This window comes from Adiantum capillus-veneris, chromosome 23 (genome assembly GCF_014529385.1).
Source record: "Adiantum capillus-veneris isolate H3 chromosome 23, ASM1452938v2, whole genome shotgun sequence".
In the NCBI taxonomy this organism is placed as follows: Eukaryota; Viridiplantae; Streptophyta; class Polypodiopsida; order Polypodiales; family Pteridaceae; genus Adiantum; species Adiantum capillus-veneris.
In genome coordinates this window covers 29,049,868-29,062,299 of record NC_140953.1, presented here as the reverse complement: position 1 = coordinate 29,062,299, position 12,432 = coordinate 29,049,868, and the positions used below count along the sequence as shown (strand labels likewise).

At 46.0% G+C, this 12,432-nt stretch overlaps 2 protein-coding genes across 2 annotated transcripts in view; both read right to left on the bottom strand.

Moving 5' to 3' along the window:
• LOC147427568 (uncharacterized) overlaps nt 1–12,432 on the bottom strand; it is a 49,503-nt gene that overhangs the window by 23,779 nt on the left and 13,292 nt on the right. The gene's annotated exons all lie outside the window — the stretch shown is intronic.
• LOC147427570 (uncharacterized) lies at nt 10,765–11,342 on the bottom strand. The gene is given in 3 exon segments (XM_086497755.1): nt 10,765–11,025; nt 11,028–11,147; nt 11,250–11,342. Coding segments are annotated over 3 exon segments (474 nt in total).

Below are 12,432 nucleotides of genomic sequence, written 5' to 3'. Positions count from 1 at the left end.
TCTCAGGAGTGTAGAGAGACGAGGATCAAATTACAAAGAGAGGTGCTCATGGGACATAGGCAGTAATTGATTATCTTTCGCCACCTAGTGCGGCGAAAGAAGAGGGCTCACCTATCTCAGTAAGAGCGTGATCTGTATCAGCTATTTATGAGTTAGGACTCTAGTGAGGCATGGAGGCTTTTCCATGAGCGTTCTCCACCGCAAGTCATCACTTCCACGGAGACATGGGGGGAATATACTACATCTCTCTATACAGCATCGGGGCAACCACCTTTGCCTGACCCTCCAGAGCCATGCCCATAGACATGTGCTTTCTTTATTGCTGAGAGGGTAAGGAAAGCCATTGACATGATGAAGAGAGGAAGAGCACAGGATCATGATGTTCTAGTAGCAAAGTACTTCATTCATGCCAGAGATATGCTTGCAGAGCCTCTCGCTATGATGTTTGATAGAGCCATGTATGAGGGTTTTCTTGAAACCTGGAGTATGTCCACGATTGTGCCTATCTTCAAGTCCGGAGATCCTATGCTTCCCGAGAATTACCGCACCATCATGGTTGGTCACACTCTGGCTAGGCTATATGCATCAATTCTTGAGCATGCATTGAGTAGATGGCAGAGAGAGAGGGCATACAGGCAACAGGACAGGGAGGGTTCAGGAGAGGTTTCTCCACTCTTGATCAGATTTTGAACATCAAAGCTATTATTGAGGAGGGTAGACACCACGGCAGGAGGATTTATTGTAGCTTTGTGGATTTCCGCAAAGCCCTTGATACAGTGCCACAAGCCAGACTCATACGTAGATCGCAAGACATGGGGGTGCCCATAGAGCTGATTTGGGGGATTTCACCTTTGTAGAGGACAGTGGTAGGGCAGGTACGTACTACTCAGGGCATGTCCGACATGGTTCACTCCACAATTGGGGTGAAGCAGGGTTGTCCCCTATCTCCGGCTCTCTTTGGGATATATGTAGATGAGTTTTCATATTATGTACAGACGGAGGGTGATAGAGGTGCCCAACTGGCAAGGAAGTGGACCCCATTGCTATTATATGCTGATGATATTGTGTTGATCTCAGATTCTCCAAAGGGGATGCAACGTCATTTGGATGCATTGCATGTATCTGCACAGGACAGTGGATTGTCTGTGAACCTTAGTAAGACCAAGGTAATGGTGTTTAACAATACGGGTAAGGAGGTCCACTCCCACCCTTACATATGGTCGAGAGACTGTGGAGTATGCAGATGCCAATACTTATCTTGGGGCGGTTTCCAGTGGTCCAGTACTTTCCCTGAGGCGTGCAGTAGATACGACATTGAGCCTATGCAGCATTGGGGAGACTTGAGAGGATATGTTTACAGGTTCAGTTCAAGGAACCTCAAACAAAGCTTTGGCTCTTTGACTGTCACCAGGAGGTGTATTTTTCCTGTTGCCTTCCGTAAATAAGTATTAGATATATTTATTTTATTTTTACTTGTTTGTCCCGGAACCCTTGAAAAGGTGCAAGTGGACATTGCATGGCCAGTGTGAAACGGCTGCAGCCAAATGGGTTTCTCACATCGGGGATCTAGGTCGGTCAGACAGGGACTGCCCGGGCCAGTTAGCACTGAATTCTGATGAGTATGGAAGCTCGCATGCGCCAAACTGGAATTTGGGCCACTCGTCAAGTCACTGCAACTTTATAAGTTGAAAGGGGCCAGTAAATTAACCCACATTGTAGATGGTGGTCAAATGGTAATCTTCAATGATGGTCAGGAGACCGATAGAGACGCCATGGAAGCATCTCCTAAAATTTAGGGAACTGCTATTTTTGACCGGAAAATGTGTTCGCGTCATTAGCTCTGGAATGACAAGGGGAACATTTTATTGCTCTGCTGCCAAGTCAACTGACGCACCAGTTGAGATATTTTTAGCAGGGAAAGCCCAAACTCGGAAACTGGGCGACGTGTCAGCCTGTGAGCGATTCTGCCACTCTGGGAGGCAAAAACGAGCTGCATATCAACAAAGGGGGCGCCATTTTCAGCCTCAGGTGGATTGTAGCACGTACAGAAGCTATGGAATGCTTACCTTGCCCTCTATGCACAGTATGGTGACGGGAGTGATGCCCCGCACGCTACATACTGCTCTCTTTCTCCCCTACGTACAGTATGTTATGCCCCACTAGTGGGCTTCTCATTTGACCTATGTACAGTTCTGGGGGTTTATGCGCGTTTGCCAAGGCAAGAGCCTTCTGAACAGGAACCGGATTAGCTAATTGCTAATCCCCCACAGGTACGCACAGTTCCATCATGAAAGATTGCGAGTTTGGACAGTTTTCTCGCGTGAAAACTCGTCCAATTCACAGGGGAACTGTCCCATTGCGTGCGGGAGCCCTTGGGACACGCGTAGGCGTGTTCGCTCCGCTAAAAACGATCCGAAACAGGGAATTACAGCCTGCTGTGTTTTTCTGCAGGTTTAGGGTTTCGCACCTAAACTGCAAGGGAACATCGGGGGAGCCTCGTGAGAGCCTTGGGATGCGTGTACAGGCTTTTAGGCTCCCGGCAGTGAAAAACTGAGAATTACAGCCCGCTGAATTTCTGTGACAGCTCACCAGAAAGCTTCCAGATATCGAGGGAATCCGTCCTAGACGGGTGTTTTTGACCTACAGGAGTTTTTGCGCCGTTATGCTGTCGAAATCCGGTCGAAAACCTGCGTTTTCAGCCCTCGCCAGGTTTGGACAGCTTTGTGAAAGCTTGTGCTAAGTGGTCGGATCGTCTACCTTAATTTGAATAAAGAAATACCGAAAGGGGCGCCAGTCTTTGGGGCCTACAGGGTGTCGGTCTCGTGTGCGCAGTGACATTCTAGTCGCTGGACGCAACTGTGTTCTCTTCCCTTCTCAGTGCTCTGTGTAAAGTTAACAGGTAATTGAAATAGTACCGCCCTCTACGTTGTACGGGCCGGTTATATGGTTCCATCGACGGGATAGTCACTTTTTCTTCAAAAAGTGCAGCGTGGATTGTTGTGGGTGAAAGCAACACAGAGCTTGTCGATATGGCAGAGAAGAGAGACCAAGTACCTGAAGAGGGATCTTCCTCACATGGCACAGAGAAAATTCCTTCAACTCTTCAAGAAGAGGACAGGTTGTTTAGAACTCAACTGCGTTGTTGCATGGACATGTTTCAGCAGTTGGCTAACAACCCAAGGATGCAGGAATTCTTACAGGCTCCGACACAGGGTTTTCAGCCTCCTACACAGGGCATGACTGAGCCGTTGCAGGAAAAGGAGATTTCTAATGCGCAGAGGACTCATGATGCTCGAGGGAAAGCCCATGTGGTTGAGCAACTAGCGGTGTCCAATGATCCAAAGCAACTTGCTTTAGCTGGACAGGAACCGTTTGTGAATGGTCAAGGGAGTAATGAACAGGCTATGCGTCAGACCCTTCCATTACCTAATACTTATCCTGGTTATTTTGGAGGTGGTTCAGTGTTTCAAGCTATGGCTGGACCTTCCACAGGTTATATGCCAGGGAATGTGTTCGGGACAATGCAAACAGGCATGGGTAACCCTCTGTACGTGAACATGGGTGTCCAACCAGGTTTTCAGGGTACCTATGGCCAGTTTCGAGTGCCTGGAACACAATTTGGTATGGCTGGTTTTTCGCAGCCATGCGTACAAAATGAAGATATGACAGGGAAAACAGTTGATGCGAGTGCTGGAATGAACACTCATGGAGCACCACTGCTAAAGGCACCTGTTTATGATAATGTGGCTCCTTTGAGTCACCCTAAGGATTACAAGGAAGGTGGGCAGGGAGTGAAGTTTGAAACTTTCAGAGGAACTAAGGACCAATTAAAGGCTTTGACCTTCATACAGCAGTTCGATGCAGCTTATGTTGGAGGCAACTTCACGGAATCTTCAAAGATACGCAAGGCTGCCACTTTCTTGAAAGGGAATGCGCTCCAATGGTGGACCGCATTGTTGAACAAGGGTCAAGCCCCAACAACGTGGGTCCAATTCAAACAGCTTTTTGCGCCTGCATGGTTGACAAACACTTTTGAAGTGGATGTGATGACAGAATGGCACGAGTTGAATGCTAAACAGTGTGCGAATTTGGAAGAGTACAATAAACAGTTTTGGGCCGCACTGTTGCCAGTCACCTCTTACAGGTTTGTGCCATTGTCAGAACAGATTGAGAAGTACTGTTGCGGATTGCCCAAGAAAATCAGGGACTACTGCACAAAGACTACTGTCATGAATATGTTTCAGTTGATAGAGAATGCAAGAGTGGCCAGCAATCTGTCGAAGGGAGATTCCGATGGATTTAATAGCCACAAGAAAGGGGCCCAGGGCAAACAGTTTTCAGCCAAGGGCAATGTTGCAGCAAAGCCTTCTGAGTCTCCTGCAAAGAAGCCCTCCACTCAAGAAGCTGATACGTTCAAGAAGCAGTCTAAATCTTCTTCGGAACGAGGACAAGGACAAAAGAGGCATTTTTCTGGCAAAACTTTTGAAGAACGGAAAGCTCTTAGGGAGGCCAAGAAATGCTACATTTGTGAACAGGAAGGACACTTTGCAAATGAGTGCCCACAGAAGAAGTCACATTAAGGATGACAAGTCAGACCATAAAGGGAAGAAGCCAAAGCCGAGTGCAGGACTTGTTCCAGATTTGGTTGGACACCAGCCAAACACAAATGCCACGGAGCTGTGCAGAGCTTGGGGCAAAGTTAGAGACCAGACAGTGCTGGTTTTCTTTGATCCAGGAGCCCGTGCAAATTCCATATCACCAGAATTGGCATCAAAGTTGGGCATTCGTGCAGACGAGATGGGTATGACAGGCGAAGCAGGTTTGGCATGCCCAGGACATTCAGAGCCTGTTACTCCCATTCTGGGAAAGCTTGGTCTGCACATTCAGAGCTATGTGGATGCGGAAGAATTTCATATTATGCCGCTTGAGGGCTATGATGTGTTATTAGGTATCCCATGGTGTTACAGGTTGCATGCTATGGTGGATACTTACAACAAAAAGATTACCCTTGTACATAGAGGAAAGACTCATGTCCTTGATGTAAAGCTTAAAGGCGAGTCTGTTCCAGTTGTTTCTGCTTCTGCTATTTCATCTGTAATAAAGAATCATCTTTCTGCGTACTTGATCTTTGCAAAAGAAGTACCTCAAGTTGTATCTAATTTGTCTACCTTAGATAAAGACAGGTCAACTTTTTTGAGTGGTTTCAGTGATTGTTTTTCGGACTCTTTGCCAGGGGAGTTACCTCCTGAGAGACCTGAGGATCATACTATAGATCTTGTGCCAGGTTCTAGTCCACCGAATAGCCCACCATACAGGGTTAGTGCAGCCCAGCAGAAAGAGATTATGGGTCAGGTCAACGAGCTTTTAGAGAAGGGGCTGATTCAGCCCAGTTCATCCCCTTTTTGTTCGCCTGTACTCTTAGTGCAGAAGAAGGATGGTTCATGGCGCATGTGCATTGACTATCGCACCTTGAATAAGAATACTATCAAGAACAGGTTCCCCATACCGAGGATAGATGGCATTCTTGATCGGCTTGAGGGAGCGTCATTGTTTACAAGAATAGACCTAAAGAGCGGGTATCATCAGATACGCATTAGACCAGAAGATGTCCATAAGACTGCGTTCAGGACAACATTTGGTCTCTATGAGTTTCTTGTTATGCCATTTGGTCTCACAAATGCTCCTGCCACGTTTAATAGAATGATGGACAGAATTTTTAGACCACATAGAAACTTCGTGGGTACCTTCTTTGATGACATGATTGTCTATTCGAAGTCCGAAGAGGAGCATAGGGATCACTTGACTGCAGTTTTCAACGAGTTACGTACGAACAGGCTACTCATTAATGCGAAGAAGAGTGAATTCTTTTTGCAAGAGATTCACTTCCTTGGGCACATTGTTTCAAAGGATGGGGTACGCATGGATCCCGCTAAAGTGGAAGCAATTAGGTCATGGCCAGACTTGAAGTCCGTACATGACATTCGAAGCTTTCTAGGCTTATGTTCCAATTACAGGAGGTTCATCCGAAATTTTGCTGAGATTGCTTCTTCACTCCATGCACTGCAAGGAAAAGGAGTTACTTTCAAGTGGGCAGCCAAGGAAATTTTAGCGTTCAAACACTTGAAAGAGAAGCTGAATTCAGATCCGGTAATTATTTTGCCAAATCTTTCTAAACCTTTTGTGGTTCAATGTGATGCGTGTGGCCATAGTCTTGGTGCAGTTTTAATGCAGAATGGCCGAGTAGTCGCATATGAGAGCAGAATTCTTTTGAAGACTGAAAGGAACTTGCAAGTCTATGAGAAAGAATTGTTGGCAGTAATTCATGCTCTCACTAGTTGGAAACACTATTTGCTAGGGGCTGATTTTGTTGTCCAAACGGATCATCAAACCATGCGATATTTTCTTACACAGACGAAGTTGTCTGAGAAGCACATGCGATGGGCAAACATCTTGTCAATGTTCCATTTTCAGATTGTGCATGTGCAAGGGAAAAAGAACGTGGTGGCTGATGCGTTGTCACGAAAGCCCCAAATTTCAGCAGTGTCAATTCCGTACCATTGTGAACTAGACGAAATGAAGACACAATATGCTGAAGATTCAGATTTTGCAAGGATCTATGACCAGCTTGTTGATGGGCAACATCATGAGCACTAGATGCTTAAGAATGACTTTCTCATGATACATGGAAAGTTATGAGTTACTAAACAGTTACGGCCAAAGATTTTGATGGAAAGTCATGCTCCACCTTATGCTGGGCATTGTGGAATTGATGCGACAGTGAAAGGGGTTGAGGCATTCTTCTATTGGCCAGCTTTGCGTCAAGATGTTGACACATTTGTAAGATCATGCTTAGTATGCCAAAAAGTCAAATTTGACAGACAAAAGCAACCGGGATTGTTGCAGCCATTGCCCATCCCTGATAGGCCATGGGAAAGTATAGCAATGGACTTTATCTTTGATCTTCCAAGGACGCAAACAGGAAATGATGGGATTTGGACTATCATTTGTAGGTTCAGTAAGCAGGCCCATTTCATTCATGTTAGGAAGAAGATAAAGCCAGAACACATGGTCAAGATATTCATGAGCAATATCTTTAAATATCATGGGATGCCTCAGTCAATTGTCAGTGACAGGGATCCACGTATGACGAGTCTTTTCTAGAAGGCATTGTTTGAGAACATGGGCACTACACTCAAGTTCTCTTCTTCGTTTCATCCGCAAACTGATGGACAGTCAGAAGAGGCAAATTCTACTGTCTTGGACCTACTCAAATGTTATGTCTCAGAGCACAAGGCAACTTGGCAACACCATCTCCCATTGGTTGAATATGCTTACAATAACACTGTGCATACATCAACAGGTAAGGCACCATTTGAGATAGTGGAAGGAGGAAAGAAAGTCCCACCCATTTTGCAAACTAAGGACAAGATATTTGAGGCAGACAAGTATGTGCAAGATATGGATGAAACATACAGGAAGATAAAGATTGCTCTTGAGAAGACTCAGGCTAAGCAAAAGAAAGCTGCTGATCGTCACCGTCGTGTATTTTCACTTGGTGATTGGGTACTTTTGCGCTTTGAAAAGGCCAGGTTAAGGAAAAGGAAAGGCAAGGAACGCTTGTTTCCTAAGCTCAGTATGCGATATTATGGTCCTTTTCAGATTTCAGAAAAGATCAGCGATGTAGCTTACAGGTTAAAGCTACCAGAAGGCTGGAAAATACATAATGCTTTTCATGTCAGCCTTCTAAGGCCCTTTGTTGGTGATGTGCCAGAGAATATGCTTGATGCGGAACAACCCGAAGTGGAACAATTGGATGAAATCCTTGTTCCTGAACAGATATTGGCACATAAAGAAAGAAAGGTTAGAGGAAAGGTTGCAAGACGCTATTTGGTGACGTTCAAGAACTATCCATCATTAGATGCCAAATGGATGGAAGAGTCTGAATTGCTTGATTCACCTCAGCTATTGCAACTGTATCTTGAAGCCTTTCAAATGGAACCCACAGTGACTTGATGCAGCCTTTTTGGAGCAAGGCAAGAGCATGGTTCATGATGCTCAAGAGAGTAGTTAAGCAATTGTATCTACTCTTTCCATACAGAATTTAGCTAGAGAAGTTTGTGCTCAAGAGTACACTAGAAGACTTCTATGCTTGATATATGTGTCGTAGCCAGGTTGGTGGGATTGTTTAATCGTCCAACGCTACATTTCCGGAAGCATGTATATCTTGGATTCCCATCATAGAATATATGTGATATCAGGAGATATCATCATGTATTATTGGCATGCAAGCGAGGTCGCTTGCAGTATTTCAAGGGTGGGGTGTGTCACCAGGAGGTGTATTTTTCCTGTTGCCTTCCGTAAATAAGTATTAGATATATTTATTTTATTTTTACTTGTTTGTCCCGGAACCCTTGAAAAGGTGCAAGTGGACATTGCATGGCCAGTGTGAAACGGCTGCAGCCAAATGGGTTTCTCACATCGGGGATCTAGGTCAGTCAGATAGGGACTGCCCGGGCCAGTTAGCACTGAATTCTGATGAGTATGGAAGCTCGCGTGCGCCAAACTGGAATTTGGGCCACTCGTCAAGTCACTGCAACTTTATAAGTTGAAAGGGGCCAGTAAATTAACCCACATTGTAGATGGTGGTCAAATGGTAGTCTTCAATGATGGTCAGGAGACCGATAGAGACGCCATGGAAGCATCTCCTAAAATTTAGGGAACTGCTATTTTTGACCGGAAAATGTGTTCGCGTCATTAGCTCTGGAATGACAAGGGGAACATTTTATTGCTCTGCTGCCAAGTCAACTGACGCACCAGTTGAGATATTTTTAGCAGGGAAAGCCCAAACTCGGAAACTGGGCGACGTGTCAGCCTGTGAGCGATTCTGCCACTCTGGGAGGCAAAAACGAGCTGCATATCAACAAAGGGGGCGCCATTTTCAGCCTCAGGTGGATTGTGGCACGTACAGAAGCTATGGAATGCTTACCTTGCCCTCTATGCACAGTATGGTGACGGGAGTGATGCCCCGCACGCTACATACTGCTCTCTTTCTCCCCTACGTACAGTATGTTATGCCCCACTAGTGGGCTTCTCATTTGACCTATGTACAGTTCTGGGGGTTTATGCGCGTTTGCCAAGGCAAGAGCCTTCTGAACAGGAACCGGATTAGCTAATTGCTAATCCCCCACAGGTACGCACAGTTCCATCATGAAAGATTGCGAGTTTGGACAGTTTTCTCGCGTGAAAACTCGTCCAATTCACAGGGGAACTGTCCCATTGCGTGCGGGAGCCCTTGGGACACGCGTAGGCGTGTTTGCTCCGCTAAAAACGATCCGAAACAGGGAATTACAGCCTGCTGTGTTTTTCTGCAGGTTTAGGGTTTCGCACCTAAACTGCAAGGGAACATCAGGGGAGCCTCGTGAGAGCCTTGGGATGCGTGTACAGGCTTTTGGGCTCCCGGCAGTGAAAAACAGAGAATTACAGCCCGTTGAATTTTTGTGACAGCTCACCAGAAAGCTTCCAGATATCGAGGGAATCCGTCCTAGACAGGTGTTTTTGACCTACAAGGGTTTTTGCGCCGTTATGCTATCGAAATCCGGTCGAAAACCTGCGTTTTCAGCCCTCGCCAGGTTTGGACAGCTTTGTGAAAGCTTGTGCTAAGAGGTCGGATCGTCTACCTTAATTTGAATAAAGAAATACCGAAAGGGGCGCCAGTCTTTGGGGCCTACAGGGTGTCGGTCTCGTGTGCGCAGTGACATTCTAGTCGCTGGACGCAACTGTGTTCTCTTCCCTTCTCAGTGCTCTGTGTAAAGTTAACAGGTAATTGAAATAGTACCGCCCTCTACGTTGTACGGGCCGGTTATATTGACACTTTGGTCACTTCGGCCATGCTATACGGAGTGGAGATATGGGGCCCCTCAATTGATCATCATAGCAGAGATGGCAATATTGATGGATGGAGATGTATGGAGAGGCCCTTGGTGTCTATGATTTGGCCAAGGCCTCAGTACCACATGACATTGTTAGGGTGGAGCTTGCTGCTCCTCCATTGGTAGTGGAGGCACTCACTCGATCAGTTTCATTTATGCATAGCACCTGGGCTCTCCCTAGAGACAGATATGCTTGATTAGCACTAGAGTCTTCACGACAACTGGGATTGCAGGGAGGTAGATCATGTTGGTATGCATAAATAAGAATTGCATATGACCTTCCCACTCATGTTAGGTTACGGTAATACAAAAACACAAAAAAAAGGTCTTAAGTTTTGTACAAAGGAATTACAAGATTGAGCATAATTTTTTTTCTTTTCTTTTTTTTCCATACTCGCAATTGAGAGTGGATGGGTTGTATTAAACAAAAGAGAGGAAGCATCAACATATCTTGAGAGAGAGAGAGAGAGAGAGAGAGAGAGAGAGAGAGAGAGATTGATCTTTGACTAACACCTCATGATTCAAGTTACAAAACACAAACTTTTCTATTCTTGTTACCATACTACAATAAGCCAATCACCCAATAGCAAATCAACCAATAGCATAGTTAAGAATGGAAAAGCACTGCTTACAAATTCAGTAAGCTTGCCTAATCATAAACGCATTGTCAAGCAGTTAAAGAACTCAACCACGAGATGCAAATAAATAACAAAATTAAACTTTGCGTGTCCAAATTAGAGCTTTGAGAAAGTAAAAATCACATGCAATATCAAAAACACAATATTGTAATGTAGGGAGGGATAAATAAGAAAACACCACCACATGCAGGCCACCACTACTCCTCCTCTCTACGTATCGCCGATGCGATAGAGTCGGCGACACGGTTCAAAGAGCTGCATATTGCATTTGCACTATCACAAGTAGCTGTATTTCTTGCCTGCTCGATTTCTATCAGTCTTTTCCCTCTAGCCTCTTGACGTGCATCCTTTCGGTCCTCTAAACTTTGCAATACCATCGCCAAATTCTTCGTCGAGTCCACGAGCTCTTTGATGTTGCTTCCGTCCACCCACGAACGCCGCTTTCGCTTGATCCCTCTTGAGCTTCCTTCTACTGACGTAGCACTTGGTCCACCACCATCATTTGCGGCCGGAGGTGCTGCTTGCTACTCGTCGGTGTTGTCGCCGTGGGCGGACATGATGCTGTTGTCGTCTTCGTCGCCTGCAGGTGAAGAAGTTAAGAAATGAGAGTTAAGATAGCAATGCACATACAATTGAAGCGAATAAAAAATGCAAGGAACAAAGAAACAATTTCTTTTGGCACGTGCATACCTAGGAACGGCGTGTCGTCATCCATAGAGTCCACCAGCAATCCCCCAATGTCGGCATTGCGGTCCACGTCAAAAAGTATCTGCATTTTGTTATAGAGTTCGAATGGAAAGTCTCATATAGGCAATTCTTTTGAGCACCGCTCAGTTTGATTCATCTGCCAGTAATTGGACCACCCTAAGGGAATCTTCTTGTCGTTGTCGTTGAGCTTATAAAGAGTGAATTTACGTTCTCCCACTTCGTTTTGCATTCTGCCTTGTTGCGATGACGCCTCGTGCTTAGCAAATCTCAGCTATCACTTGCCAACGGTCGTGACGAGTGCATTCATAAACCCCATCTTCACTCTTGTGTACACGTACTTCTTTCTTTGCCTCGACCAACGTCATGATTTCATGCAGTCGCCAATTAATTCGTGCACTTGTTTGAGGAGGTGGGGTCAACGATGGGGCCGGTGCTCCCTCAACTGAGGTGTTGCTATCACTAGGGATAGCGGTAGGAACCATCCTACTGCCTTGGCGTAAGCAGTGATTGAAGGCTTGTCTGATCGGTGTTGGTAGAACATTTGCGGGACGTGCAGACAATGGCAACAACATTGTGGAAGGAAATGCACACGGTACTGAAAGGAAAGATGACCTTACCGGAAGCGATCGCACCCGAGGCATGAAAACGGTAGGGTAAGGTTGGCTTCTAGTGTTTGCGAAGGCCGATCAGGGAAGTGTTGATGTAGCTCCCTAGCATATACGCCGCCCGGTCTTCCTACTGGAGATCCTCCTTGCCGTGATGAACTTGCAGCCACGGCAAGGAGGATCGCCAATAGGAGGACCAGGCGGCGTATATGCTAGGGAGCTACATCAACACTTCCCTGATCGGCCTTCGCAAACACTAGAAGCCAACCTTACCCTACCGTTTTCATGCCTCGGGTGCGATCGCTTCCGATAAGGTCATCTTTCCTTTCAGTACCGTGTGCATTTCCTTCCACAATGTTGTTGCCATTGTCTGTACGTCCCGCAAATGTTCTACCAACACCGATCAGACAAGCCTTCAATCACTGCTTACGCCAAGGCAGTAGGATGGTTCCTACCGCTATCCCTAGTGATAGCAACACCTCAGTTGAGGGAGCACCGGCCCCATCGTTGACCCCACCTCCTCAAACACGTGCATGGATTAATTGACGACTG